Source organism: Molothrus ater, chromosome 30, assembly GCF_012460135.2.
Source record: "Molothrus ater isolate BHLD 08-10-18 breed brown headed cowbird chromosome 30, BPBGC_Mater_1.1, whole genome shotgun sequence".
Lineage (NCBI taxonomy): Eukaryota > Metazoa > Chordata > Aves > Passeriformes > Icteridae > Molothrus > Molothrus ater.
Window position 1 is genome coordinate 2,970,924 of NC_050507.2, and position 26,907 is coordinate 2,997,830.

The following is a 26,907-nucleotide window of genomic DNA, read 5'->3' on the forward strand; positions in this document are numbered from 1 at the left end:
CACGATTGGGGCTCACAGGAAATTATGGGGCCATGGGGGCTGTGCGGAGACATGGGGGGACAAACGGGAGAACAAACGGGGGGACACGGGGGTTGGGCCAGACACACGGGGGGGTCCCAGCGTGGCGGGGGCAGGGCCGGGGCTGCACAAAGGGGCCATTGAGCTGCAGTGGGGGAGGGGCGGGGAGAGGAATTTCCACCCAAAACATTTTCCATGAGCCCATTCCTGCCCCTCCCCCACTCCAGCCCTTCCCCTCCCCTTTTCCCGGCACGGGGGGGAGAGGCGGGGGTGGGTTACACGCATGTCCGGACATGGGGACACGCGTGTGCGTGTGTGTGATGTGCAGGGACACACCCTGCACATGTGTCCTCATGCCCAGACATGTGTGTGCTCACTGGAGGCTGGGTAAAGGTGTGTGACACGTGCAGTGACATGTGACCATCGCATGTACAGGTGTGTGACACATGACCATCCCGTGTAAAGGTGTGTGACACATATAGTTACATGGGATCATCCCGTGTACAGGTGTGTGACACACATAGTGACATGTGATCATCCTATGTACAGCTGTGTGACACACACAGTGACACCTGACCATCCTGTGTTCAGGTGTGTGACACGCGCAGTGACGTGATCATCCCCACGTACAGATGTGTGACATGCCTTTCTTTACATGTGATCAACTTGTGTGCAAGTGTGTGACACATGCAGTGACCTGTGCAGTGATCCTCTGTACAGGTGTGTGACATGTGCAATGATCCTGTGTGCAGGTGTGTGAGCTGTGCAATGATCCCGTGTGCAGGGATGTTGTTACAGGTGTGTTACTCCTGCAGAGCCCCAGAAATGCAGTCGGGCAGGCGGTGCTGGCACAGCCCTTGCACACCCAGACACAGCTGCGCACACCCACTCATACCTGTGCACACCTGGATATGCTCACACACACCTGGACATGCTGGCACACACCTGTCCACAGTGCACACACTGGGGGAAGTGACAAGGGGATTGGAAGGGACTGGGAAGGACTGGGGAGATGGCGCGGGGGACTGGGAGAACTGGTAGGACTGGGAGGGATTGAGGGGTGACAAGGGGACTGGGAGGGACTAGGAAGGGCTGGGGTAGTGACAGGGAACTGGAAAGGACTGGAAGAACTGGGAGGACTGGGGAGACGGGTGATGACATGAGCACTGGGAGTGCACGGCGTGGAATTGGGAGGGACTGGGGAGGGCGTGACGACGCGGGGACTGGGAGGACTGGGAGGGGTTGGGGGAGACAGGGGGCGGGGCCTGGGTGCCCCCCAGGGAGGGAGGACACACGGAGGGAACAAACACGCCTGATACCGTGTGACACATATGACACGTGTGTACGAGACACCGCGTGCCCGCGCCCCAGGCCGCGCCCAGTGCTCCAATACCCGCCCATTCCCCGTCCAGCCCCGCCCATCCCTGAGGCCACGCCTCGTTCCTGCTCAGCCCGGCCACTCCAGGCCCCTCCCCTTCCAAGCCCCTCCATCTCAACCCCGGCCCTGTTCCGAATTTAGCCCCGCCCATTTAAGCCCCGCCCATACTCCAGCTCTCACATTCCAAACGACCCCGCCCCTCCAGGCCCCGCCCCGTTTCCCGTCGCCGTTCACAACCTCCCACCGAAGCCCCGCCCAGACCCCGCCCCATTCCCCGCTCGCCTTCCAGCCCCAGCTTGTTCAGGCCCCGCCCCTCGCTCAGGCCCCGCCCCCGCAGCCGCACCCTCCGGGGCCGCTCGGGGCCGATCGCGACCGGGGCCGATCGCGACCGATCGCGGCGGGCCCGGGGGGCCCGGGGGGGCCGGGCTCGCCATGTTCGGCTGCGTGGAGGCGGCGGCGGCGCCGCGGCGGCTGCACGACGTGACGAACCGCGGGGGCTGCGCCCTGCGCAGGGTCCCGGTGCCCGCCGGCTGCGGGGGCCCGGCCCGCAGAGGTACCGGGGGGGCCGGGGGCGAGGGGTGAGGGGGATCGGGAGCGCTCGAGGGGTGGGAGGGTTCTCGAGTGTGTGTGGGGCTGGGGGGGCGGGGAAGCGCGGCCAGGTGTGAACTGAGCGTGCAAACGGGTGCGAGAGCGAGTGCGGGCGCGCGGTGGGTGCGTGGGGAGTGTTCGTGTCGCGAGTGGGTGCTCGGGGCGCTCGGGAGACCCTCTGGGCGTGTGAGTGCGTGTGTAAATGAGCGTGAGCGTGCGCTGGCTGTGCCCCCGCTGGGGTGACTGCGCGGGAGAGGCGGGGGCGCGGCTGCGAGTGGGTGTGGGGAGCGTGGGGGGGTCGGGGCCGTGGGGAGGGGTCTCCGAGAGTGAGCCCGGGTGTGCCAGCGAGTGCCCGTGTGCGGGAGGCGGCGTGTCGGGGCGGGCATGGGGTTGGCCCCGTGTCCGCGGGTGGGTGCGTGGGTGTGCCGGGAGCTGGGGTGCGAGCGTGTCCCAGGGTGTGAACGCTCCTGAGGGGGGGTGAGGGTGACCCGGGGGTGCCGCGGGGGTGGCGGGAGTGACGCGCGTGGGTGCCGGAGCGGCCTGGGCGTGTGCGGGAATGACGCGAGGGGGTGGCCGGGGGGGCGTGCGCGCGGCGGGGGGCGAGTGACGTCCCCAAATTCCCCCCAGGAGGGACCCGGGGTGGCGGGGGGGGCACAGGGACGCGGGGACCGCACTGGGGGAGCCCCTTTGGGGGCTCGAGGGACCTGGAGCCTGGTTTTGGGGGAGGTCGCGGTGTCCCGGAGCCCTTTGGGGGTCAGAAATGGGGACCCGGTATTGGAGGGGCACAGGGACATGGACCACACAGGACACTTTTGGGGAGGTCGGGGGTCCTGGACCCTGCTTTGGAGGGGCTCGGGGGCCCCGAACCTTGTTCTTTTCGGGGAGTCGCAGACCCCTGTGTGAGGGTAGAAAGAGGCACCCAGTTTTGGGGGGGCCCACGAGGGGGGTCCTGGGGGCCCCACAGGAACCCTACCGTGTACATCTGGGCACAAACGGGGTGGGAGGGGACAGAATCCCCTAAAACGCCCCTCATTTCCCCCCTTCCACCTATGCCAGTGGTGCATTGCCCCCTCCTGTATCCTCCCCCCCTCCCAGTTCCTCGGCCTAACTGGTTCCAGTCGTGGCCGCGCCCGCGTCCCCCCGCGTCCCCCCCGCGCTGCCAATGTGGCACTTTAACCCCTGCGGGGCTGCCCCAAACCCGCCCGAACCCCACTTGGCGTGGGGACGGGGGGGAGGGGGCCCTTCTCAGCAGGGCGGGGGGGGCGTCACCCCCCGGGTTTTGAGGGGAACCCCCGTGGCCCCCCCAAATTCCACCCTGGGCGGAGGAACTTCCCCCCACCTCCCCCAGTTTAAGGCCTGGTGGGAGACTGCCCCTTGGAGCGTGGAGACCCCAGAAAACTGGGGGCCCCACAGAGTCGTGGTCCCCGATTTTGGGGTGCTGTTTTTTGGGGCGCTGTTTTTTGGGGCGTGGATGCTTTAATTTGGGTTCCTCCCCCTTCAAAAATCAAACTTTAAGAGAAAACAGGCACGGTGGGGTCCCCCAAATGTGCACCCCGCAAATGAAACCCCCTCCCCGCCTCAACCCTCCGCGGGGAATCCCCAGTATTGATGCGGGGGGGGGGGGGGTCAGAGCCAGCCCTCTCCAAACCTGGGGTGCGCCTGGGTGGGTCCCCGTGACGGGGGCCGGAGTGTGATCCCCAATTTCGGCCTCGTTTTTTTAGGGTGGGGTCCTCCCCCGCCCCCCCGGGTTATTTTAGGGTGCCCGTGGCACGCGCTGGGCGGGGTCCCCTCGCTCCCCCTTTCCCCCGCGGTTACAAACGCGCTGCTCGAGGCCGGAATTTCCTCAATTTCAGCAATTTTGGGTTTTTTTTAGCAAAACACACAAAACCTACCCAAAAAAAAAATCTGAAACCAGCCGCCCCTCCCCCACTGCCGCCCGGGCTGCGCGTCGGGGGGCTCTTCCCTCCCCCCTGTGTCACCCCCGGCACTGCGAGGGGGGGAATTGAGGGGGCTGGGGACCCTTCTCCCGGATTTTGGGGTTTGGGGAAGCTGGGTACCTCCCCACGCCAGGTGTTGGGGATCAGAGGGGAGAGGGTGAACACTGATATGTCCCGCACCCATGGTGGAATCCCCGGATTTCAGCCCCCCCAGCCCCGATTTTGGGGATTTGCAACTCAGGTTTTAGGGCCGTGGAGGTGACAGCGAGACCCCCAAAATCACACTGAAGCCCCCTTCAGTTTGTGCTTCAGTTTCCTCCAGCCCCTGTTGTGGGCTGGGGCCCCTTTGGAGAGGGCTTGAGAGGGGCTGTTTAACTCCCTCCATCTTTTGCCCCCGCAGCCCTGGAGCCCTCCCCTGGGCGGGTTTTGGGGGACACGGGCCCCCCCTCGCCACCGCCCCCGCCCCGCGTGCACAAGCCTTGCTTCGTGTGCAGTGACCGCAGCTCTGGCTACCACTACGGAGTGAGCTCCTGTGAGGGCTGCAAGGTGCGGGGGAGCCGGGGGTCCCGGGACCCCCCGGGCAAGGGGACCCCCGAGACAGTGGAAACCCTGGGGGTGGGGGCAGTGGGGACCCTGTGATGGGAGGGGGGGCACTGGGGACCCAGCACTTGGAGGAGGGGGCATCACTGGGGACCTGCCCCAATAAAAGGGGCTCACCGCAGGCAGTGGGGATCCACCTGAGGACTGGTGACCCCTTGGGAGAGTGGGAATCCCCCAAGCACTGGGGAGCAGTAATGGGGACACTTGGGGACATCACAGACCCTGTGGAGCGAGTGGGACCATGCCTGGGGGATGGGGACTCCTCCCTAGGCCAGTGGGCACCCCCTGGGGAAGTGGGAGCTCCCCAAGCCCTGTGCCCCATCCTGGGATACTGGGGAACCACCGAGGAGCTCCACCCCAAGCACTGGGGAGCCTTACTGGGATCCCTGGGGGTGTGATAGTGGTGCCCCCAGTTTGGGGGTGCCCTGACTCCCCGTTTTCCCACTGCAGGGGTTTTTCCGGAGGAGCATCCAGAAGAACATGGTGTACACGTGTCACCGGGAGCGCAACTGCCAGATCGACAAGGTCACCCGCAATCGCTGCCAGTTCTGCCGCCTCCAGAAGTGCTTCCAGGTCGGAATGTCCAAGGAAGGTGCGAGGGGGTCTGGGCCGGGGTCCCCCGAAGTTGGGGACCCTCCCAAACATTCCTGAGGGGCCCTGGTGGTGTCGCGGTGGGCCTGGGGATGTTCCTGTCCTTGGGAGGGACTTGGGGAGGATTTGGGGCTGTGGAGGGGACTGTGGGTATGAGGCTTTCCCTCCTTGGGTGTGAGGCTTTCCCCCCTTGGTCCTGCAGAGGAATTGCCTAAAATTGAGAACCCCTCCCCCAAAGCCTTGCTGAGGGGTCCCAGGGTTCTGGGGATGCTCATGGTGGGGATGTTCCTGTCCCATGGGGGATTTTTGGGGGAGGAAACCCCACCTGAGAGGGATCTGAGGGGGCACACCAATGCCCCCAACCCCCAATCCCACCCCCCCCAGCCGTGCGGAACGACCGGAACAAGAGGAAGAAGGAGGTGAAGGAGGATTTGGGTGGGGATGAGCTGAGCCCCGAACTGGCCGAGCTGGTGCGGAGGGTGAGCAGAGCCCACCAGGAGACCTTCCCCTCCCTGGGCCAGCTGGGCAAGTACACCACGGTGAGCAGGGCTGAGGGTCTGGGGGGACCAAGGGGGGGCCCCAACCCTCCCCCAGCCCTTGGATCTGGGGCAGGGTCGCTGCTCCCTCCTGATCCTCCCAAACATGAGCACTGGGGGCAGCTGGGGCTGGGGACATGTTCAGAGGGAGTGGGGCACCAAGTTTCTGTGCTTAGGGGGTTTTGGGGGTCCCTTTGGGGGTGGCCCCAACCCCAGCCCTCACACCTACAGTTGGGTCTCTGTTCCCTCCTGATCCCTCCAAACCATAAGTGCTGAGCCCTAGCGGAGGAGGGGGGGGGCTGGGAACAAGTTCAGGGGTAGGGGGGCACTGGGACAGCACTGGGGGTCGTGGGTGGTGTTTGGGGGCTTACTTGTAGGAGGGACTCTAATGCTGGAGCTCAGAGCGGGGTCTCTGCACACCCTGACCCCTGAAAACTCAGCTGCTGAGTAAGGGGGGCAGCTGGACCTGGGGCTGGGGGTCACTGAGTGCCAGCACTTTCCAGGGAGTCCCAGCAGGTCCTGAACCCCCATAACTGAGCCTGTGTCCCTCATAAACTGAGCACTGACCACATAGTGCAGCTGGACCTGGGGCTGGGGGTTACTGAGACTGGGGGTCTCAGGGGGTCCCAGTGGTCTCAGGGAGTCCCAGTCCACCCTGAACCCCCATTACTGAGCCCATCCCCCCCCAAAATCTGAGCACTGACCACTGGGTGCAGCTGGACCTGGGGCTGTGGGACAAGTTCAGGGTGCTGGGGTTGGGGTCCCAGAGGTTCCAGGGGGTCCCAGGGGCTCCTGAACAGTCCCCTAACAGCCGTGGCCCCCCCGTGCCCCCAGAACTCGAGCGCTGACCACCGGGTGCAGCTGGACCTGGGGCTGTGGGACAAGTTCAGCGAATTGGCCACCAAGTGCATCATCAAAATTGTGGAGTTTGCCAAGAGGCTCCCAGGCTTCACAGGGCTCAGCATGGCCGACCAGATCACTCTGCTCAAGGCTGCCTGCCTCGACATCCTGGTGAGGCTTGGGGGGAGCTCCTCAGGGGGCTTAGGGGCTCCTTGAAGGGGCTTGGGGTGGCCCACGATGGTCCTGACCTCGCCTCCCACAGACAGATATCCTGGAGAGGGGCTGGGAGGTCTCCTGGGAGGGCCTGGGTGGGTTTGAGGATCCCTTGGTGGGAAACTTTATGGTCCCTTAGGTGCTTTTTGTGACCTTGGGCTATTTTGGGGTGTCCCTGACCCCGACCCCCACCCAGTGCTGTGTCTGTCCTGTGGCAGAGCCAGAACAGGACAGGACAATGCTCCAGGATGGGCAGATCATGGGTGGATTTTGGGGTCCCTGCCCTGCAGATGCTGTGGATCTGCACCTGCTTCATTCCAGAGCAGGACACAGTGATGGGATGGGCTGACCCTGAGTGGATTCTTGGTGTCCCTGGACGTGTTTTCAGGCCCTTCTGTGGATTTTTATTGTCCCTGTGTGGATTCTATTGCCCTTGGGTGATTTCAGTGACCCTGGATGGATTTTTGGTGTCCCTGGATGTATTGTGGTGCCCCTTGGTGATTTTGGGGTCCCTGCCCCACAGATGCTGCGGATCTGCACCCGCTACACGCCAGAGCAGGACACGATGACGTTCTCAGACGGGCTGACGCTGACCCGGACCCAGATGCACAACGCGGGGTTCGGGCCCCTCACCGACCTCGTGTTCGCCTTTGCGGGGCAGCTGCTGCCGCTGCAGCTCGATGACACCGAGACCGGGCTGCTCAGTGCCATCTGCCTCATCTGTGGGGGTGGGGACATGGGGGACATTGCAGGACACGGGGGGGACAGGGGACTGAGTCAGGGCTGCTCATCTGTGGGGTGGGGACATGGGGGACATTGCAGGACACGGGGGGGACAGGGGACTGAGTCAGGGCTGCTCATCTGTGGGGTGGGGACATGGGGGACATTGGAGGATGGGGGGGACAGGGGACTGAGCCAGGGCTGCCCAGTGCCATCTGCCTCATCTGTCAGGGTGAGGTTTTGGGGGACATTGCAGAGACGTTGGGAGCGTATCAGGGCTATGGCAGACATGGGGACATGGGACTGAGTTGTGGCCGCTCAACTGCGGAAGTGGGGACATGAGGGGATACTGGGGGGAGATGGGGATCTCCAGAAGATGGGCATGTGGGGACATGGGGACGCAGGGACAGGGGAAATGGGGACGATGTCTATGCAGGTGGTGTCTCTCTCTCCCCAGACCGGATGGAGCTGGAGCAGCCCCGGCGCGTGGAGCGGCTGCAGGAGCCACTGCTCGAGGCTCTCCGGGTCTATGCCCGGCGCCGGCGCCCGTGGCAGCCTCAGCGTTTCCCTCGGATGCTGCTCAAAATCACTGACCTGCGTGGCATCAGCACCAAGGGTGAGCAACCCCCAGATCCCCGGGGCCCCCCAAACTGCAGCAACCCTGCCAGGACCCCAGAACCCCCCAAACCCCCTTGGGATCCCCCCAAAACCCCCTAGCCACAGTGATCTTCCCAAATGCTGTTCAAAGTCACCACCAAAGAGGGCAACCCACAAACCTTCCCAGGACCCCAAAACCCATCAGGACACCCCCAAACCTGCCCCTGGCACCACAGGATTTGAAGCTCTCAGGGAGGCACAGTTGAGGGTCCTGGGGGTGTTTCAAGGTTTTGGCAGTGCGGGGCGGGGGTGGGGGGGTGGCGGGGTCTGAAGCTCATTTTGGGGTTGTTCAGGGTATCTGGGGAGGTTCAAGGTTTTGAAGGCGTTGAAGCTTTTGTGGGGTTTTGAAAGTTGGGGACTGTTGACATTTGGGAGGGCACTGAAGTTCATTTTTGGGTGGGATTCAAAGCCTCAGGGGGAGATTCAATCTCTTGTGGGGTTTGCAGCAAGGCTTTGCAGCAATTGAAGCTCATTTTGGAGGTGTTCAAGGTCTTGGAGGTGTTCAAGGTCTTGGAGGGGTACAAGGTTTTGCGGGTTCAGGGTTTTGGGCGGGAGTTGAAATTTGAGAGGGTGTTGAAGCTCATTTTTTGGAAGGGGGTTCCATCTCTCAGGAGGGGCCCAAGGCCTTCAGGGGTGTTGACATTTTGGCTCCCCCAGGGGCAGAACGAGCCATCACCCTGCGCACGGAGATCCCGGGGCCGATGCCCCCCCTGATCCGGGAAATGCTGGAGAACCCCGAAATCTTCACCGAAGTGGGGGGGGATGCACCCCCCCCGCCCCCAGAGCCTCCTGCCGCCCAGGACAGTCCCCCTGGCCCCCCCACATCCCCATAGCCGCCCCCAGCTCGGGGAGGATCTCCAAAACCCATCCCCAGTGGGGTGGGACATTCAGAGCTGCCTTCCAGGGAAGCTGCCTTCCTCCTCCCTTTTGCTCCAGGGAGGGGGAGCTCCCCAAAGTGCCCCCCCCGAATTTGGGGAAGGGGGCAGAGACTGACAGAGCAAAGCTATTGCCTTAAGCTGGGGGAGTCTGGGGGCACCCCCCAAACCTCAGCTTCACGCCAAAACCTCCTCAGACCCTGCTGCCACCCTCCCCTTGTACTGGGGGGGCTGTGAGGGGGGGGAGAGTTGGGGGCCCCAGCATCTCCCCACCAAATTAATGCCTGGCACTCCCACGGTGCCCCCCCATGATTTATTTATTGGACACAGGGTGGATTTGCGAGGGGGGACACACCCCCCTTCTCCCCCAGGACATCCTACCCCCCAAATCTGGGGACACATTGTTTGTATTGGTGGGGGGCTGCTTGTGGGTTTTGCTTTTTGATGCTGTTGGGGTGAGGAGGGAAACCCCAAAACTGCCCTCCCCTGGTGGCCCCCCAAACACTACAGAGACCAAAGATGGGGGACACAAGGTGACCCCCACAACCTCCCCCCATTTCGGGGTGGGCTCAAGCCATAGGGTGACCCCAAAATCCTGGGGGTCCCCCCAGACCCAACTGCCCTCCCAACTCTCTGTTACCCCCAGCCTGGCTGGATTGTAGGGTCTGGCCTTGCTGGCCCCCCTACAACTGCCCCCCTGAATGTGGGGGTGCAGAGCCCTCAAGGGGAGCCTGTTACACTACACAGAAGGGTACCCCCCCCGGGGGCTGCACTTTCACCCCTATTTATTCCTCTGCGTTTACATCGGGCCCCCTCAGAACAGGGCCCCCCCCCCGCTGCTGCACCCTGCTAATTCCCCCCTTTTTGGGGGGCCCCCCTGCCATGTTTACAGCCCACCCACCCCCTCCCGCGCTCAGGGGGGACATGGGACTTTTCTATTTTTGCAAAATAAAGTTATGGAAATTTTGGGGGGAGTAATGAATTTGGGGTGGGGGGGCTGTAAAGGTGACTTGGGGGGAGAGGGGAACCTTGGGACCCCCCCCTGAGGTGAGGGGGCACCCCTGGGGTACGGGGGAGGGGGGGGTACCTGGGGTCCCTTCTGACTTAGAGACTCCCCCAGGGACAAAGAGGCTACTTGAGGACCCCTCCCCAATTGGGAGGACCCCCCAGAATAAGAGGGTCACCCGGGGACTACCCCTAGCTATAAAGAGGGGACACCTCTGTGCCCCTCCCCAATTTAAATCCCCCACAGTCCCAATGTAACCTCCCCTGACTTTGTTTGGCATGAGTGGGTTCTGGGGTCCCCCCTCGCTCCCCAAAGGACTTAAATTTGGGGTTAAAAAAGGCAAAAACCCAAGTTTTTATTTAAATAAACCCTAAAGGAGGAGGGAGGACACACAGTGGAGGGGGAAACTGGGGGGACACAGTGGAAAGGGGGGACACAAAATTTGGGGACCCTTAGAAAAATCTACAGTTTAAAAGTGACCCCCCCCCGCCCCCCCTCCCCCCCCCAGGGCTGCACCCCGCTTCCCCCCCATAGCAAAATAACTGTATTAAACCCTAAATCCCAACAAAACACCCCAAAAATGAAGCCAGGGGGTGTGAGGGAGCTGGGAGCCCTCGCAGCTGGGGGACCCTGGAGTTCCCCCCCCCCCCCCCACCTCTCCCACCAGAATCCCCCAACCTCCCCCAGCACCCCAACCCTGCCGGAGCCCCCGAACTGCCCCCCTGGGCCCCACAAATTTGGGGGAATGGGCTCAGCAGAGCCAAAGTCCTTCTTGAAGTTTCATTGGGGGAGGTCCCCAAAATTTGGGCCCCTCCAAAAACTCCTGCAGGCCCAGAAAGGGGGTTCAGGGCACAAAAATGGGGGGGCGCAAACTCATCTCTCTTGCCCCTTGGAGCAGTCTGTGATGGGGGGAGAGGGACCCCCCAAAATGGGGGGGAAGAGCAGGGCCCACCTCGTGGTCTCTGGGGGCTGCTCCTGCCCCCCTCACCTTGCCCCTGATCCAGGGGTTTTCCTTTCCCTTGGAGCAGGGTTTCCCCAGAAACTGGGGTCCCCTTGCCCCCCCTTCCTTGCCCCCACCTAGGGCGCAGACCTCCCAGCATGGGGGGACATAGGCAGCACCCCAAAACTATGTGGAATTAGGGGAAGCCCCCCAAAATCTGAAGGAGTTCCAGAGGAAATGGGAAGTGCTGCTGAGTGTCCCACAGGATGCGCCTCTCAAGGGGGACCCCAAATTCCTTTTCCTATTTTCCAAAAAAAAAAAAAAAAAAAAGGGGTGTACCCCCCCAAGCTGAGGCACTCCCCAACATCTTCAGTTTTCCTCCTTTTCCCAAAGAAGAGAGGGATTGATGCTGCTGTTCCCAGTGGGACCCTCCTACCTGTGCACAGGCATCCCGGATCCGCCGGGATTTCAGGCAGTTTGGGGGTTCCCAGTCTTTCCTAAGAGGGGGAGGGGTGGATTCAGGGGTATAACGATGGCGGGGGGGGCACTTGAAGATTCCAGGAGGATTTTTGGGATCATAATCCAAGTTTTTAGGCCGGAGGGCAGGAACGATCCAAGTTTTTTCATGCTGGCAGCACTCGCGTTCTTCCCCATCCTTAGAGGGGTGAGAAATCCAGGTGAGGCAGAGCATGGTGATGTGCGGGGGTGCAGGAAGAAACACCCCCCTCCCGCACCCCCTGAACTTCCCGGTATTTCCAGATTTTCACAGCAGGAGCTGGGAGTCGGGCGGGGTCTTGGTCTGGCAGCCTTGGCACATGCGCTTGTGTCGGAGCAGCCGGTCCGTGCGGGAGAAGCTCTGCGGGGACAAGGCGGGCTCAGGTCTGGCGGTGGCGCTGGGGATGCCCCGCCCATTCCCACGGGAATTCTCCGGGAATACCTGCATGCAGCGCTCGCACTGGTAGGGCTTCTCCCCGCTGTGCACGCGCTTGTGCCGCTCCAGGTGGTACTTCTGGATGAAGCGCATGTCGCACATATCACACTCGAACGGCTTCTCCCCTGGAATTCCGGCCGGGAATTAGTGAGGGAAGGGCCGGGGAGACTGGGACTGCTCATTACCGAGGGTTCATTAGCGGTGGAGGGAGGGGGTGGGGGGCCTGCTCATTAATGAGGGCTCATTACCGGTGTGGATGAGGATGTGCCGTTTGAGGTGGTAGCTGCTCCGGAAGGCGCCGAAACAGTGGTCGCAGATGAAGTTCTTGAGCTGGAAGGAGCCGTTTTGCTCAATCACCACCATCTGAAATGGGGGGGATTTGGGGGTTCAGAGCCGGGGGGACCCCCAGCAGCCCCCCCAAATCCCCCCCCCCGGCCGTCCTGCGCCTGCCGGAGTTTGGGAGATTGTCTTCCTCCTCCTCCTCCTCGTGCGGCGCGGCGGCAAACCTGGGATCCTCGGCGGGAGGAGCTCGGGGGTCCCTCGGCGCCGGGAACCCGCTTGCGGCGCTGCCGGGGGGGCGAGGGGGTGTCAGCGGCCCCCGAGATGGCCCCCGACCCCCCCCAGACCCCAAAATCGAGGGGGGACCCCCCGCTGGGGGAGGGGACCTGCCTTTTTCATGGATTTCTTGGGGTTGGAGGCCTCAGGAGCATCATCGTCCTTGCGGGCACGGGGCTTGTCGGGGTCCTGGCGGAGGGACTGGGGGGGACAGGAATTGGGGTGGGGGTTGGAAAGGGGGGTTTGGGGAGCAGAAGTTGGGAGGGGTTTGGAACAGGGCAGGAATTGGGGAGAGGGGATTGGGAAGAGGGGATTGTGGGTCCAGGAATTGGCAGGGAGGGGTTTGGGAAGGGGTGATTGGGGGGCAGGAATTGGGATGGGGGATGGCGAGGGGGGAAGTTGGGACGGGGGAAGAAATTGGGGGGCATTTGGGAAAGGGAGATGGAAGGACCAGGGATTTGGAAGGGGACAGGAATTGGGGAGGATGGATTGGGAAGGGGGGATTTGGCAAGCAGGAATTGGGGCAGGTTGGGGGAGCAGGAATTGGGGGACATGAATTGGGATGGGGGGATTAGGGAGGGTAAATCGGGGCAGGAAATTGGGGAGGGGGGTTCAGGATGAGCAGGGAATGGGGAGGTTGGGGGATAATGGAATTGAAGGGGAAACAATGGAATTAGAACAGGAAAATCCGAGGCAGGAAAAGACCAAATAAAAGAGGAAAAATCCAAATGAAGGAGAAAAAGTCCAACAAAAGAAAGCAAAGGGCAAGTGAAGGAAGGAAAATCAAGTAAGGGCCGGAAATAGGAAATGAAAGGATGAAAAACTCAATTAAAGCAGAAAAAGGTCAAATGAGAAGTGGGAAAATGAAACTAAAGTAGGAAAACTAAAGGAGGAAAAAGCCAAATAAAGGCAGGAAAAAGCCAAATTAGAAGTGGAAAAGGTCAAACAAAATATAGAAAAGGTGACTAAAGGGAGAAAACCTCAAATTCGAGGAGAAAAAATTCAAATTCAAGGAGGAAGAGGCAAATTAAAGGTGGAAAATGCCAATTTTGGGGCAGAATAGCCCAAGTTAAAGCAGGGAAAAAAATTAGTTGGAAACCCCCCAAAAAAGTCAGAAAAAAAGAAATTAAACATAAAAAAAGCAAATTAAAAGTGGAAACCCCCAGATTAAGTGTGGCAATACCCAAATTAAAGGTGGAAAACTCCAAATTAAAGGTGGAGAACTCCAAATTAAAGCAGGGAAGCCCCAAATTAAAGGTAGGAAAAGCCAGACTGACGGCATAAACCCCCAAATTAAGGGCAAAATCCCCCAGTCAAAGGTGGGATCCCCCATGGAAGGTGCCAGATCCCAGCCAGGGCGTCCCACTCCGTACCAGGAGGTCAGGGCTGGAGCCCCGTTCCCGGTTCCCGTCCTGTTTCCCGCCGGATTTGGGCATCATCTTCTTGCTGGCGACGGTGGGGACGAGGCAGACGCCCGAGAGCCCCTCGCAGGCCAGGAGACTCGCCTGGAACAGGGAGGGACCCCCAGGATCAGCCCCCAGCCCGGGAACACCGGGGGGCACCCTGGAGGGGGGTGGGGCAGCAGCCCCCTGCTTCTGGGGCCCTGATGGGAGCTTTGGGTTAAGCTGGGGAAACTCTGGGATGATCTCGAGGGAAGTTTGGAATAATCCTGGGGAAACTTTGGGATAATCACGAGAGAAATTTGGAATAATCCTGGGGAAGCTTTGGGATGATCTCGAGGGAAATTCTGGGGAAACTTTGGGATGATGTCAAGGGAAGTTTGAGGTAATCTGGGGAAGCTTTGGGGATGATGTCAGGGGAAATTTGGGATGATCCCAGAATAGTCCTGGGAAGACCCCCAAAGTGGGACAGAAGGGGTTGAACCCTCTTCTTTCAGCCCAATGAGGATTTAAAGTCAAATGGGAAAATTCAAGGGAATTATGCGCAATTTTGGGATAATCCTGTGGAAAAGTGGGATAAACCCATGGCAAAATGGGAAGACCCCAAAACTGTGAATGGAGGAGGATGAACCCCCTTTTTTGAGGCCTGTTGGGACCTAAGGGTTAATGGGAAATTAGGGGATAATCCCAGGGAAAAAATGGGGAATTATGGGGAAAATCTGGGGTAATTCCTGAATAATTTTGTTAAGAGCCCCAGAGAAGGAGGGTTTAGGGGGGGTTGAGCCCCAAATTTGATGCCTGACAGGACCTAAATGCTACTGGGGAAATTAGGGAAATCCTGGAGAAAACTGGGATAATCACAAGGAAAATTCTGGATAAATGTGAGGAAATATTGAGAGAATACCAGGGAAAACTGGGATAATCCTGGGGTAACTCTGGGAAGACCCCAGGGTGTGTTTGGGGTTGGAAAATCTTCTTCCAGCCCAGAGAGGATCTAATGGATAACAGGAAATTTCAAGATAATCCTGGGGAAAATTTGGATTATCTCAGGGAAAACTGGAACAATCCAGGAATAACTCTGGAAAAACCCCAAAAGTGGGGAGGGAAAGGTGGGGCGAGGCAAAGACACTCCCAAACCATCTACTGAATGACTGACCTGCCTTTATTGGGGCCCTAAAGGCTACTGAAGAAATTTGGGAAATCCTGGGGAAAACTGGGATAATCAGGGGAAAAATTTGGGATAATACTGTGGAAGTTTGGGAAGAATCCACATGTTGAGGGGCGGCTTGAACCTCCTTTTTTGAGGCCTCACAGGCCCTCAGGGCTAAGGGGAAAATTCAGGGTATTTCTGGGGAAAATCAGGATAATCTTGAGGGGAACAGGGATAATCCTGTGATATCCCCTGAAGCAGGATGGGGAGGCACCCCCCACCCTGGCGCAGGGGGAGGGAAGCTCCAGCTCTCTCCCCTCTTCTTTCCCTTTTCCCATTTTTTTGGGGCCATTGTTCCCCCAAATTCCTGGGCCTGGGGGTGTCAGGATGCAGAGGGTGGGGGCTCATTACCTGAGCCATGCTGTGGGAGCCTTTGGCCTTACTTCTTGCCCAGGTAAAGCTCGTTTGGGGTAAGAAAAGGTGGGATCAGTAAATTTTTATGGATTTTTGGGCGGGCTCCAGTACCCGCCACGGCGCCGCCATTCCTTCTTCTCCTCCTCCTCCTCCTCCTCCTCCTCCTCTTCCTCCTCCTGAGGGGGCCACTGGGGCAGGAAGGGGGGGGAGACAGGGCCGGGCTCTCCCCCAATGCCGGGACCCCCCGAGCTGGGCGGGTGCTGGATCTGCAGGGACGGAGCTGAATCCAGAGGGATCCGCCTGGGGGAACAGCAGGAAAAGGGGTCAGAGGGGGGGTCGGGGGAGGGGGGGAACAGAGGGAGGGTTGGGGTGGGGTCAAGGGGGAACAGTGGGGGGGCAGAGGGGGTCAGAGAAGGGCCTGAAGAGGACCTCGGGGTGGGAGCCTGGGGGGGAAACAGGGACACCCCGCGAGGAATGTGGGGGGGTGTCCCAGGACCGGATGGCACTGGGGGGGGAAATTCCTGAAACAGGGGGTGTCCCAGGGGAAGAGGGAAAATGGGGGTCCCGAGGGTGGGTGACTCTGGGGAGCGGGAGGTGGGCGTGGGGACGGTTCCGGGGACCCGAGAGTGTCTGTAACTTGCGGGGGTTGGAGGAGTCGGGGGGTGACACAGTGGGGGATCACCAAGTCTCGGGGGGGGCGTCACGCCCGGGGGTGAGCGGGGAGGGAGGGAGCACGGAGGGGGTGGGAGCACCAGGGAGACCCCGGGGACAGCAGAGATACCGGGGCTGTCCCAGCGGCTGTGTCCCGGGGAGGGGTCACAACCGGGGAAAGGCCTGGGGAGGGTCACGCCGGGAGGGGCCGCACCGGAGATCGGGGCCGCCTCTCTCGTTAGGGACCTCCCCTCAATCCTTCCCCATCCCCCTCCCACCCCGAGCCCGTTCCCCTTCCCTCATCCCCCGTGGGAACGGCCCCCCGGTGCCGGTCGGAGTCCAGGCGGCCCTCAGGGTGCCGGAGAGTCTCGCAGGGGGTGTCACGAGGGGGTCGATCCGTACCTGCCGCGGCCCCTCCGCGCTCCGACCGCCCGAGCCCGGCCCCGCCGCCCCCCCGCCGCCACCGCCACCCGGAACCGGAAGCCCCCGCCCCCGCCGCCGCTTCCGGGGCCGCAGGGCGCCGGGCGGAAGTGCGGGCTTCCGTGCGCATGCGCAGAGCGGCGGCGTGACGGCGAGTGCTGCGCCGCCATCGTGGGGGGGCTGGGGGGGGGAGTTACCATGGCAACGGCGCGGCCTGGACTCCTCTGAGAGCCCCCGGCCCTCTCCAGGGGAGGGACCTACCCGGGGAGGGTCGCACCCCCCGTCGATCCCCCCTGACTCACCGCGAGCGGGACCCACTACAGCCCCCTACATGTCACCCCATCCGCGACAGAGACCGAACCCTCCCACCCGCCAATCCTCCGCCGGCGCCACGCCCCGCGGCCCCCACTCGCGACAAACCCTTGGGGACCCCCCACTACAACCCCGCTTTGGGCTCCCCCCCTCACTCCCACCCCTTCCCTTGGGGTGTCCCCCGTTACTCCTTTTGGGGGCTGGTCCGCCCCTTTCCTCTGCCCCCCTTTTTGTCCCCCCACACTCCCCCTGGGGCCGGTACTGGCTCTCCCCGTGGCGTCTGGGAAATGAGGGGGATACTGGAAATGGAGCACTGGGATTTGGGGTACACTGGAAATGAAGGGCACTGGGAATGGGTGTGGGGACACAGGACATGGGGGACACCAAACACTGGTGGGGGGACACACTGGGAGTGATGGGAGGACACTAGGGACAGGTGGGCTGCACAATGGGGACAAGGGGGACAATGAGAATAAGTTTGGAGACCCTGGGAATGGATGGGGGCCACACTGGGAATGGGTTGTGGGGACACTGGGAGTGGGAGGTCATATGGGGTCACCACTCTTCCCATAGATCCGGGGACATAGTCCTAACCCTGCCCCCTGTCCCCAGAACCCTCCGGGGTTCCTTCCCGAGTCCTGGACTTTGCTCCTTGCCCCCTGGCGACGTGACCAGAGGAAAATTCCATCCTGGGGAGGGAAGAGAGAGGAGCTGGGAAAGCCTGATCCAGAGGAGCCTGATCCCAGGAAAAGCTTCTCCTGGGAGCACCTAATTCTAGGATCCCCTGGTCCCAGGATCACCTAATCCTGATCTTGGAAAATTGCAGCTGGCAGAAGTGAGAGGAGAGGTGAGTCCAGAGAGCCTGATGCCTGCAGAAACCCATCCTGGGAACACCTAATTTTGCAATCATCCTGTTCCAGAACTACCTCATTCCAGAAGAACATCATTCTGGAATCGCCGTATCCCAGGAGAATTTAATCCTGAGAGAGCCTTATTCCAGGAGCACCTCATCCCCGGGGGAAGCTCAGCCTGGGATCACCTTATCCCAGGAGATCCTTGTCCCACAATCACCTTGTTCTGGGACCACCTTATCCCAGAAGATCCTTGTCCCGGGATCACTTTATCCCAAGATTATCTCCTTCCAGGAGAAGCTCATCCTGGGATCCCCCACTCCTGCCACCTGCTGCCAATTCCAGGGTCCCTCCCGCTGCACTTTGGGGTCTCCCTGTGTTCTCCTGCCATGGCTGAGCCCTCTGGGTCTGGGGACAGCATCTCATTGGAATGTCCTGGCCTGGACACGGCCGCTGGGGAGGAATTCCTGCAGGAAGTGTTCCAGATCCTGCTGGAGGAGGGCGTGCGGAAGAGCACAGATGTGACACAGAAGGTTGGGACACTGGGGCACTCGGGAGAGGGGGGTGGTCCCCAGTCCCATCCCTCCTATTCCTGTTTCCAGTACCATTCTCAATCCCAATCCCATTCCTGTCCCCACAGGTATGTGACTGGAAGGAGCTCCCTGGGAAGGGGTGGGGTTCCCGATTTGTCCCTATTGCTTGTCCTGTTCCCAGTCATTCCCTGTCCCAGTCCCAATCCCATTCTCATTCCCAGTCATTCCCAATCCTATTCCCAGTCATTCCCAGGCGTGTGACTGGAAGCAGACATGGAAGGGGATGAGGGTCACAATATTGCTCCTTTCCCAGTCCTATTCCCATTCTGAAACCCAGTTCCAGTCCCATTCCCAATCCTGTTCCTAATACAAGTCCTGCTTCCAGCCCTGTTCCAACAGCTAGTCCCATTCCCAGTGCCATTCTCAGTCCCGTTCCCATTTCAAGTCCTGTTCCCATTCTGAGTCCCCTTCCCAATCTTATACTCTGAACAGGACTGGGAGTGGCACTGGGGCTGGGAATGAGAGTAAGTCCCAGTTGCAGTCCCATTCTCATTTCCAGTCTCGTTCCCCATCTTGTTTCCATTTCCAGTCCTATTTGCAGTCCCACTTCCAGCCCCATTCTCATTCCCATTCCCCATTCTGTTTGCAGTTCCGGTGCCAGTCCCATTCCCATTCTGTTTCCTGGTTCCAGTCCCAGTCCCATTCCCAGTCTTGTTTCCATTCCCAGTCCCACTCTCAACATCATTCCCAGCCTATTCCCCCTCCAGTCCCGTTCCCAGTCCCTCCCAGTCATTCCCAGCACTTTCCCAGGTGTGTGACTGGAAGGAGCCGCAGGAGCTCCGGGACCTGCTGGATCTGGAGCTGCGGAGCGACGGGGAGGGGCGGGAGCGGCTCCTGCAGCGCTGCCGGGACGTGCTGCGCTTCAGCGTCCGCACTGGTGCGCTCCCAGTACACACCAGTGCACACCAGTACAGCCCCAGGGCAGGCCCAGTGCCTCCCAGTTTAGCTCTGCACAAACTCCATTTGGCACGGCAGCTCTCACTTCAGCCCAGCAGTTCCCAGTGTGGCCCTGGTGCCTCCAGTGTCCAACACTGTGGCCCCTGCCACGTTCCCCTCCATGAACCCCTGATCTTCTGTGTCTCGCTTGACTGCCCCCGTGCCCCCCCCCCCCCATTTCCCCCTGCATCCACTCCCTGACCCTCCCCATGTGCCCCCAACTCCCCCATGTTCCATCTGTTCCTTCCCTACCCGACCCTCGATCCTTCATGTCCCCCCATCCTCCATGTCCCTCTTGTGTCCCCCCTGATTCCCCTATATCCCCCCTGCCCCCTCATTTTCCCATTTCCTCACACCCCCTCATTCTGCCCTCCATGTCCTCCTCCTGTCTCCCCAGTCTCCTTATGACCCTGCTATGACTCCTCTGAACCTCCCAGGTCCTTCCCTTATCTTCCCGTGTTCCACCCCCCACGTGCCATCCCAAACTCTCTCATGGTCCCCCCCATTTCTCCCTATCCCCTCCCATATCTCTCTCTGTTCCCCCCTCTCCCCCCCCCCATGTCCTCCCCTGACCACCCTCTGTCCCCAACATGTTCCCCCAGGTCACCCCCGCTTCTTCAACCAGCTTTTCTCAGGGCTGGACCACCACGCCCTGGCTGGCCGGTTCCTCACCGAGACCCTCAACACGAGCCCGTGAGCCCCCGACACTCCCAAAGAGGGGCTGGCGGGTGGGGAGACCCCTCAAAAACCTGCTGTGACCCTCCCCTCCCCCAGATCCACCTGCAAGGAGCTCCTGGTGCTGATGGAGTGGGGGGAGGATTTTGGGCTGCTCAAGTTTGGAGGGAGGGTTTTGGGGGGATTGAGGAGCCCAAATGAGGAAGTACCTGCCAAAACCCTTTGCTGACTCCCCTGATCTGGCCCCCAGTGTTGGTGCTGATGGAGGGGGGGTTCTGGGGGGAGGGTTTTGGGGTGCTGAGGCTCTGGGGAAAGTTGTTTGGGGTTCTGAGGTTTCAGGGGGAGGGGAACCCCCCAACTCCTGCTGGGCCCTTCCAGGTACACATACGAAGTGGCCCCAGTGCTGGTGCTGATGGAAGAGCAGGTCCTGGCCAAGCTCCGGGAGCTTGTGGGGTGGAGCAGCGGCGACGGGATCTTCGCTCCCGGTATCCCAGACCCTTCCCGAGGGGTATCCCTGTCCCCCTCTGCCCCTGGCAGCCTGTCCATGGTGCCCTGGGGGTGAAACAGAGGTCCCTGTCCTGGGCAGGTGGCTCTATGTCCAACATGTTGGCCATGAATGTGGCGCGATTCCGGCGTTTCCCGGAGAGCCGGAGCAGAGGGAACTGGGACCTGCCTCGCCTGGGCCTGTTTGCATCCCAGGAGGTGGGAGTGGGGGCTCGAGGTTACCCCAAAACCTAATCCTCAGAGTAATCCCAATTCTAATCCATGGGGTCATTCCAAACCTTATTCCTGGGGTCACCCCAAAACCTGATCCCTGGGGTCATCCAAAACCTGATTCCTGGACTCATCCCAAATGTGGCCCCCTGAGGTCACACTGAACCCGATCCTCTGGGTCACTCCAAATCTGATCCCTGGGATCCCCACAAAACATGATCCAGGGGGTCACATGGAGTCATCCCAAAACCTGATCCTGCTGTTGCCCCAAAGCTGATCCTTGGAGGTTGCCCTAAACCTGATCCATGGGGTCACCCCAAAACCTGGTCACAGGTTACCCCAAAACCTGGCCCGTGGGGTCAACCCAAGTCTGATCCCTGAGATTACCCAAAATCTGGGGTTACCCCAAGTCTGGTCCCTGAGGTGCCTCCAGATCTGGTTCCTGGGGTCCCCCCAATCCCAGTCCTGTTTTCCTGCCCAGAGCCATTACTCCATCCTAAAAGGAGCTGCTCTCCTGGGAATTGGCACGGACAATGTTCACCTGGTGCGGACAGATGAGAGGTAAGTGCTGGGAGGTCCCGAGGGACCCCAGGTTAGGGGATTCCTGCATGTATCCATCCCTATCCCTTCCTTTCAGGGGGAAGATGATCCCGGAAGAGCTGGAGAAGGAGATCCAGAGGGTGAAAGCTGAGGTCAGGAGAGGCTGCACACCTCAAAGCCCCTCAAACTCCCCAGTGCCTCTGCAGTATCCCCAACGGCCTTCCCAGGGTTCCCAAAGCTCCCTCAAAGTCCGTGTGTCCCCCTCTAAGTCCCCAAAGCCTCTCCAATGTTCTCAAAGCCTTTCCCACGTCCACAAACCACCCTCCATGTCCCGCAATGTCTCCTCAAACCTCCCCAATGTCCCCCCAAATAACCTGAATATCCTCCAATGCCCCCCACTGTCTCTTCAACTCTTCAATCCACCAAAGTCCCCTGTCCTCCCCAGACCTCCTGTCCCCCCTTAAAGTCAGTCTCCTGTCTGCCCCAACGTCCTCTGTAGCCCATTTCCTGCACCCCCAATGTCTCCCTGTATCCTCCAGCACCCCCCAGCCTTCCTCCTGAGCCCCCTCAAAGTCCCCACAAATGCCCACTCAGGGCTCAGAGCCCCTTCTTTTTCTGTGCCACCATCCTGGCCACTTTTGACTCCCTGTGCTCCCCTGCCCTCTACCCCCTTCCATGCCCCCTGCACCCTCCAATACCCCCAGACCCCTCCCTAATCCTCCCCCAGGGCTCGGAGCCCCTCTTCGTGTGTGCCACGAGTGGCACCACTGTCCTAGGTGCCTTCGACCCGCTGGATGCCATCGCCGACGTCTGTGCCCGCCACGGGCTATGGCTGCATGTGGACGTGAGTTCGGGGGTGCTTGGCTGGCGGGGGGCTCAGGGGTCCCCCTGTGGGTGCTGATCCCCCTTTTCCTGCAGGCAGCATGGGGGGGCAGCGCCCTCCTGTCCCCCCGACTCCGTCATCTCCTTGCCGGCATCCACAGGTGTGTCCCTCCCCCTACCCCTGCAAAAGACTCCCACCCACCCTCTGAGCTTTTGGGGATACCCTTTTTCCCCACAGGGCCCCCCCCAAACTCTGCTGTTCCTCCCCACCAGAGCTGACTCAGTGACCTGGAACCCCCACAAGCTGTTGATGGTGGGGTTGCAGTGCTCGGCATTCCTGCTCCATGACAGCTCCGTAGGTGCCCCCCATCCTGAATTCATGCTCCTAGGATGCCTTCCGGGCCCGCTCATTAATTTTGGTGCCCCCTGCTCCTCCCAGGGGCTCCTGCAGCGCTGCCATGGTGTGGGGGCCTCTTACCTGTTCCAGCGGGACAAGTTCTACGACGTGTCCCTGGACACAGGGGACAAGAGCCCCCAGTGCGGCCGCCGTGCCGATGGCCTCAAGCTCTGGATCCTCTGGAAAGCCGTGGGGACCCGGGGGCTGGCACAGCGTGTGGAGCGGGCGTTCAGTGCCACTCGGTGAGCCCCAGGATCAGGGGGACCCTCCACCCTCCCAAACTTGGCTTCACCCCTTTGCTCTCCCCAGGTACCTGTTGGAGCAGGTGAAGAGGAGGGAGGGATTCCAGCTGGTGATGGAGGTAAGGGTGATAGTGGAATGTAGGATGGGGGATATGGACACCTAAGAGTCCTGGAGGTTGGAATGCCACAGGTTTAAATCATCCTGGAGCTTTAACTCCCTGGGGGTTAATCCCAAAGGTTTGAATCCCCAAAGTTTAAATTCCAGAGTTTTCAATCCCAGAGGCTGAAATCTCAGAGGTTTGAATACACATGGCTGAATTCCTGGCATTCCGAATCCCAATCAGATTCTGAGAATTGGGTGAATGGCCATGATCTCCTTCTTCTTCCTCTTCCTGCAGCCGGAATTTATCAACCTCTGCTTCTGGTTCATCCCACCCAGCCTGCGGGGCCAGGAGAACTCCCCGGAATTCTGGGACAAACTGGGAAAGGTGAGCCCAGAATTCCAAATTCCCCCACCACCAACAGCCTTCCAAATCCCCAAAAATCACTCAAAAAGAAAAACAAAATCCTCCTGAAATGGTGTTTCCCCCTAGGTGGCCCCAGCCATCAAGGAAAAGATGATCCGGAGGGGCTCCATGATGGTGGGATACCAACCCCAAGGATCCCACGTCAACTTCTTCCGGCAAATTATCACCAATCCTGCTGTCACCCGCCAGGACCTGGACTTCTTCCTGGATGAGATACAGGAATTGGGATGGGATCTGTGAGCACTCCCCAAAACCCCTGTGAAAGACCCCAAAACCTTCCCCCCATCCCTGAGGAAGAGGAACAGAGCCTTGATTTCCTCCCCACATCCCAAATTGGAAATGACCCCAAAATTCCACACTTATGGAATAAAACAGCATTTAATGGTCCTGATCTGACAATAATTTGATATAACCCCACCCTCAAAATAGGGTTTGGGGTGTAGGGGGTCCCTTAATTCCCTGGAAGCTCCAGAGGAGGTTGTGGATTCTGGGAACAGCATGTAGTGGCCTTGTGACTCTCCTGACATTCCCACGACTTCTTGAAGCTCCAGAGGCTGGAACTTGTAGGGAAGAGGATCTGTTAGTACCCAAAAAAACTCTTGGGAGAGTACTGCAAAACCTGCTGCGTCCATCCCTGAAGAGGCGGAGCAGAGCCTGGACTTCCTTCTGGGATCTTTAAATCAGGAGTAAAGATGGATGTTCTCCGCGCTTGATCCTAAAACTCAGCACTCATGGAATAAAAGAGCATTTAATGGTCCCAATTTTAAATTAATTTGATATCACACTCCCCTCGCCCAGAAATGGAGTTTGGGGGTCCCTCAATTCCCCTGGAGGCTCCGGAGGAAGTTGAGGATCTCGAGATCAAGACGATCAGCATGCTCAAGGCAGGCTAGGAGCTGGGACGCTGTGGCTTCGTGTCGCTGCCGCCGCTGCCAATCCCGCAGCATCTCAAAACTCCGCAGGATGGAATTGTTCGGATTTTCCTCCTGGATCTGCTCCAGCCGGCTCCGCTCCAGCCCTAGATACAGAATTCCCACCTCCTGCCACTCTCTTCCCAATTTTCGGGCGACTGTCATCAAATCCTTCTCTGTCAAGCGTCGGGAATTCACGGGTGGAGCTGGAATCCCTCCAGGATGCTGTCCTGAAGTGGGGTCCCCGGTCACATTGGGGGTGTCCCCATTAGGTTCCCTGGGGGTTTCCTCCAGGATTTGCTCTTCCAGGGGCAGCTGGAAGCGTTGGATGAGGTCGAGGCGGCCGATCTGCCGCAGGATCCTAGCGGTCACATGCAGGGAATTCCCTGGGAAGCGCTGGAGGAGGATCTGGCACAACTCTGGGCGCGATGCCTGGAGCACAAGGCCGGCAGGAATTTCGCTTCCCAGTAGGTACTTCAGGTCCTGGAACTGCTCTTCCGAGAGCGCCTGGTGCACATCCAGCAGCACTGCCCGCTCGTCTCTCGCCATCGGGGCAGAAAATCCCGCAGGGAAATGGGGTCACTGCTGGGACACAAGGGTTTGGCTAGAGGAATCACCATGCAGCCCAAAAAGTGGGGGATAAAGCGGGTGACCCCTGGGCCCAAAAAATTCGGGGTGTGAGTGGAAAGGGGTCACCCTGTGCTCCATAAATTGGGGATAGATGGGTCACCACCCACCCCAAGGGCTTTCCTGGTGCCCCCGGGGCTGAACCCTCCCAGCGTCCCCCTAGAGCAGACCCTGCCCTGGGCCTGAGACCGCCGAGCCTCCCCCCAGTGGCCCCCCAACCCTGGGGCTGGGTCCCCACTGTGCCTCCCCATCCTTCCTTGGGCCTGGGACGCCCAATGTCACCCCAGTGCCCCCACTCTGTCCTGGCTCCCCCCGATGTCCCTCCCGATGTCCCCGCCGTGTGCCTAGAGCCCTTCCTTCCGGGTCCCCACGATCTCGCGGCGCCCTCGGTACTTCCCTAGCCCGGATTCCCACAGTTCTCTCCCTCAAGCCCATCGTTCTCCCCCCGCCGCCGCCCCGCTCTCACCGCGCTCCGTTCCCGCCAGGGCAGTTCCGCATCTGCGGAGTGGAGGCGCGGCTTCCTCTCCCGCCACAGCGGAGCGGGGCCGCTATGAATGGACGGGGCGCGTCCTGCGTGGGGCCGTCCGGAGCGGAGAGTCCGGAGCGGAGTCCGGAGCGGAGTCCGGAGCGGAGTCCGGAGCGGAGTCCGGAGCGGAGTCCGGAGCGGAGTCCGGAGCGGAGTCCGGAGCGTCGTTTGGGGGCTCAGGGGCGGTTCGGGGGTGCGGGTCGTGAGTTTTGGGCCCAGTGTTCAGCCCCGAGTGCGGCCGCGCGGGAGCCCTTCCCTTCGCCCGGCCTCGTCCGGTGCCCCTGAGCCCCCGTGCTCCCCAACAGCGGTGAGTGGCCACCGGGGACACCCCCCCCGAAACGGAGAGTGAACAATTCCCCTCGCCCCCGCCGTGTCCTTTCTTTTTTCCGCTTCCCCTTGCGAGAGCTCCGCCGCGATTGCTGAGTTGCGGGAGGAGGGGCGAGAGGGAGCGACCCCCCCCCAGATACAGGGGTTCCTCCATGGGGGAATGGGAGGGGCTGTGGGGTGGGACGAGGGCAGTGCCATCATGTCACTGTGTGTGTGACCCCAGCGTCAGGAGGGGCACGGAAAGGCTTCGGGCAGGACGAACCCTCCCTTGGGGGCGGCAGCGGCCCCCCCGTGGGGTGTCCTCGGCTCACCCCAGTTCTCTCCCTGCCCCCTCTCTTCCCCCCTGGTCCTTCCGTCCAGGGGACAGCGGCAATGGACGCTGGGGGGGGGGGGGGTCGGCCCCCCGGGATCCCCCCGGCCCCACGGATCCCCGGGAAACCCCACTGCTCGAGGGCCCCCCCACAGGTGAGACCTCTCCACCTCCTGCCAAAGAGGCCTCTGGCCACGGCAAGAGGTTCTGAGGGGGAATCGTGGAGGGGGGGTGGGTGCTTTTTCTGGAGTCCCTTAACGACCTGCAATGGGGGAGACCCTGCCCTTCTGGTACAGGGAGACCTCAAACCTCAGGGAGGGTCCCAGGGGGTCCCAGGGATGGGGGGGCTTGTGGTCCCACGGTGTGGAGGGACCCCGATCCCAGAGTATGGAGGTGACCCCATCCCAGAGTAAGGGAATCTTAGGAATGTTGGGGTAGCCCATTCCCATGGCACAGGGGTACCTCAATTCCAGGGTAAGGGGGGACAGAGATGTGAGAGTATCCTGCACCCATCGTGTGGGGGTAGCCCAGTTCCAAGGTATTCCCCTTTTCCATGCCAAAGGATACAGGGGTGTCACATTCCTGTGGCCTAAGGGTACACCAGTTCCAGGGTCTGGGGGTGCTTCAGGGATGTGGGGATGTCCCAGTCCCATGGAATGGGGTACCCTGATCCTGGAGTATGGGGGTTCCCCAATCCCAGGATATGGGAATCTCAGGAATGTGGGGTTGTCCTGTGCCCATGGTGTAGGGTGCCCTGTTCCCAGGGTATGGGGCTGTCCCAAATCCAGGGTAAGATGGTGCCCTGATCCAACAGCCCAGGGGTGCCACAGTCCTGGGGTGCAGCGATGTCTCGTTCCCATGGAATGGGGGTGTCCCAGGGTTGGGGTACAGGGATGTCCCATTCACATGGAATGGGGTACCCCAATTCCAGGGCATGAGGATGCCCTGATCCCAGGATATGGCAGCACCACAATCCCAGAGTTAAAGGTCAATATCACCTGATTTGGGGGTGCAGGGTTCTAATCTCATGGCATGGGAATGCCCCAATATTGGGATGCAGGGATGTCCCAGTCCTGTGGGATGGGGGTGCCCTGATTTTGGGGTGTGAGAATGTCCTAGTCTCACGTATCAGGATGTCCCAGTGTTGGAGTGCAGAGTTACCCCAAACCCATGGCAT

At 60.6% G+C, this 26,907-nt stretch overlaps 4 protein-coding genes across 7 annotated transcripts; 2 read left to right on the top strand and 2 right to left on the bottom strand.

Annotated features, from left to right (window-relative positions):
• The first annotated feature begins 1,430 nt into the window (after positions 1 to 1,430).
• Positions 1,431 to 9,919, top strand: RARG (retinoic acid receptor gamma). Its single transcript, XM_036399856.2, has 8 exons — positions 1,431 to 1,949; positions 4,322 to 4,467; positions 4,972 to 5,113; positions 5,497 to 5,651; positions 6,483 to 6,659; positions 7,225 to 7,429; positions 7,879 to 8,037; positions 8,736 to 9,919. The coding sequence occupies exons 1-8, from the start codon at positions 1,829 to 1,831 to the stop codon at positions 8,909 to 8,911; spliced, it is 1,281 nt and encodes a 426-aa protein (XP_036255749.1). The 5' UTR covers positions 1,431 to 1,828; the 3' UTR covers positions 8,912 to 9,919.
• Positions 9,920 to 10,652: 733 nt separating this feature from the next.
• On the bottom strand, positions 10,653 to 16,465 carry ZNF740 (zinc finger protein 740). 3 transcript variants are annotated; one of them, XM_036399859.2, is made up of 8 exons: positions 16,403 to 16,465; positions 15,347 to 15,649; positions 13,759 to 13,890; positions 12,500 to 12,586; positions 12,337 to 12,396; positions 12,079 to 12,193; positions 11,837 to 11,955; positions 10,653 to 11,755 (listed from the first exon to the last, which is right to left on the bottom strand). In XM_036399859.2, the coding sequence occupies exons 2-8, from the start codon at positions 15,353 to 15,355 to the stop codon at positions 11,663 to 11,665; spliced, it is 615 nt and encodes a 204-aa protein (XP_036255752.1). In that variant the 5' UTR covers positions 15,356 to 15,649; positions 16,403 to 16,465; the 3' UTR covers positions 10,653 to 11,662. The 3 variants fall into 3 exon arrangements, with proteins under 3 accessions (XP_036255752.1, XP_036255751.1, XP_036255753.1); XM_036399858.2 differs by having other exon boundaries at positions 15,461 to 15,649; positions 16,403 to 16,459; XM_036399860.2 differs by lacking the exon at positions 12,337 to 12,396 and having other exon boundaries at positions 15,461 to 15,649; positions 16,403 to 16,459.
• Positions 16,466 to 17,309: 844 nt separating this feature from the next.
• Positions 17,310 to 23,416, top strand: CSAD (cysteine sulfinic acid decarboxylase). The gene is made up of 15 exons (XM_036400018.1): positions 17,310 to 17,579; positions 17,653 to 18,116; positions 18,927 to 19,053; positions 19,715 to 19,805; positions 20,166 to 20,272; positions 20,374 to 20,489; positions 20,983 to 21,062; positions 21,139 to 21,193; positions 21,769 to 21,885; positions 21,960 to 22,024; positions 22,137 to 22,218; positions 22,303 to 22,502; positions 22,570 to 22,621; positions 22,901 to 22,990; positions 23,096 to 23,416. The coding sequence occupies exons 2-15, from the start codon at positions 17,973 to 17,975 to the stop codon at positions 23,267 to 23,269; spliced, it is 1,500 nt and encodes a 499-aa protein (XP_036255911.1). The 5' UTR covers positions 17,310 to 17,579; positions 17,653 to 17,972; the 3' UTR covers positions 23,270 to 23,416.
• Positions 23,389 to 25,446, bottom strand: LOC118697397 (uncharacterized). 2 transcript variants are annotated; one of them, XM_036400019.1, is made up of 2 exons: positions 25,034 to 25,446; positions 23,389 to 24,522 (listed from the first exon to the last, which is right to left on the bottom strand). In XM_036400019.1, the coding sequence occupies exon 2, from the start codon at positions 24,487 to 24,489 to the stop codon at positions 23,848 to 23,850; it is 642 nt and encodes a 213-aa protein (XP_036255912.1). In that variant the 5' UTR covers positions 24,490 to 24,522; positions 25,034 to 25,446; the 3' UTR covers positions 23,389 to 23,847. The 2 variants fall into 2 exon arrangements, with proteins under 2 accessions (XP_036255912.1, XP_036255913.1); XM_036400020.1 differs by having other exon boundaries at positions 23,389 to 24,525.
• Between the last annotated feature and the right edge of the window lie 1,461 nt (positions 25,447 to 26,907).

What these genes read in the sequence shown, in the direction of transcription:
- RARG (XM_036399856.2), top strand. Translation starts at nt 1,829, where the DNA reads ATGTTCGGCTGCGTGGAGGCGGCGGCGGCGCCGCGGCGGCTGCACGAC. An exon ending in CGGGGGCCCGGCCCGCAGAG is followed by an intron (nt 1,950 to 4,321) that starts GTACCGGGGGGG and finishes TTGCCCCCGCAG; the next exon opens with CCCTGGAGCCCTCCCCTGGG. An exon ending in CATCTGCCTCATCTGTGGGG is followed by an intron (nt 7,430 to 7,878) that starts GTGGGGACATGG and finishes CTCTCTCCCCAG; the next exon opens with ACCGGATGGAGCTGGAGCAG.
- ZNF740 (XM_036399858.2), bottom strand. An exon ending in CCAAGAAATCCATGAAAAAG is followed by an intron (nt 12,397 to 12,499) that starts GCAGGTCCCCTC and finishes CCCCCCCGGCAG; the next exon opens with CGCCGCAAGCGGGTTCCCGG. An exon ending in CCTCCCGCCGAGGATCCCAG is followed by an intron (nt 12,194 to 12,336) that starts GTTTGCCGCCGC and finishes CCCCCATTTCAG; the next exon opens with ATGGTGGTGATTGAGCAAAA.
- CSAD (XM_036400018.1), top strand. Translation starts at nt 17,973, where the DNA reads ATGGCTGAGCCCTCTGGGTCTGGGGACAGCATCTCATTGGAATGTCCT. An exon ending in TCCAGAGGGTGAAAGCTGAG is followed by an intron (nt 21,194 to 21,768) that starts GTCAGGAGAGGC and finishes ATCCTCCCCCAG; the next exon opens with GGCTCGGAGCCCCTCTTCGT. An exon ending in TCCTGCTCCATGACAGCTCC is followed by an intron (nt 22,219 to 22,302) that starts GTAGGTGCCCCC and finishes TGCTCCTCCCAG; the next exon opens with GGGCTCCTGCAGCGCTGCCA.
- LOC118697397 (XM_036400019.1), bottom strand. Translation starts at nt 24,489, where the DNA reads ATGGCGAGAGACGAGCGGGCAGTGCTGCTGGATGTGCACCAGGCGCTC.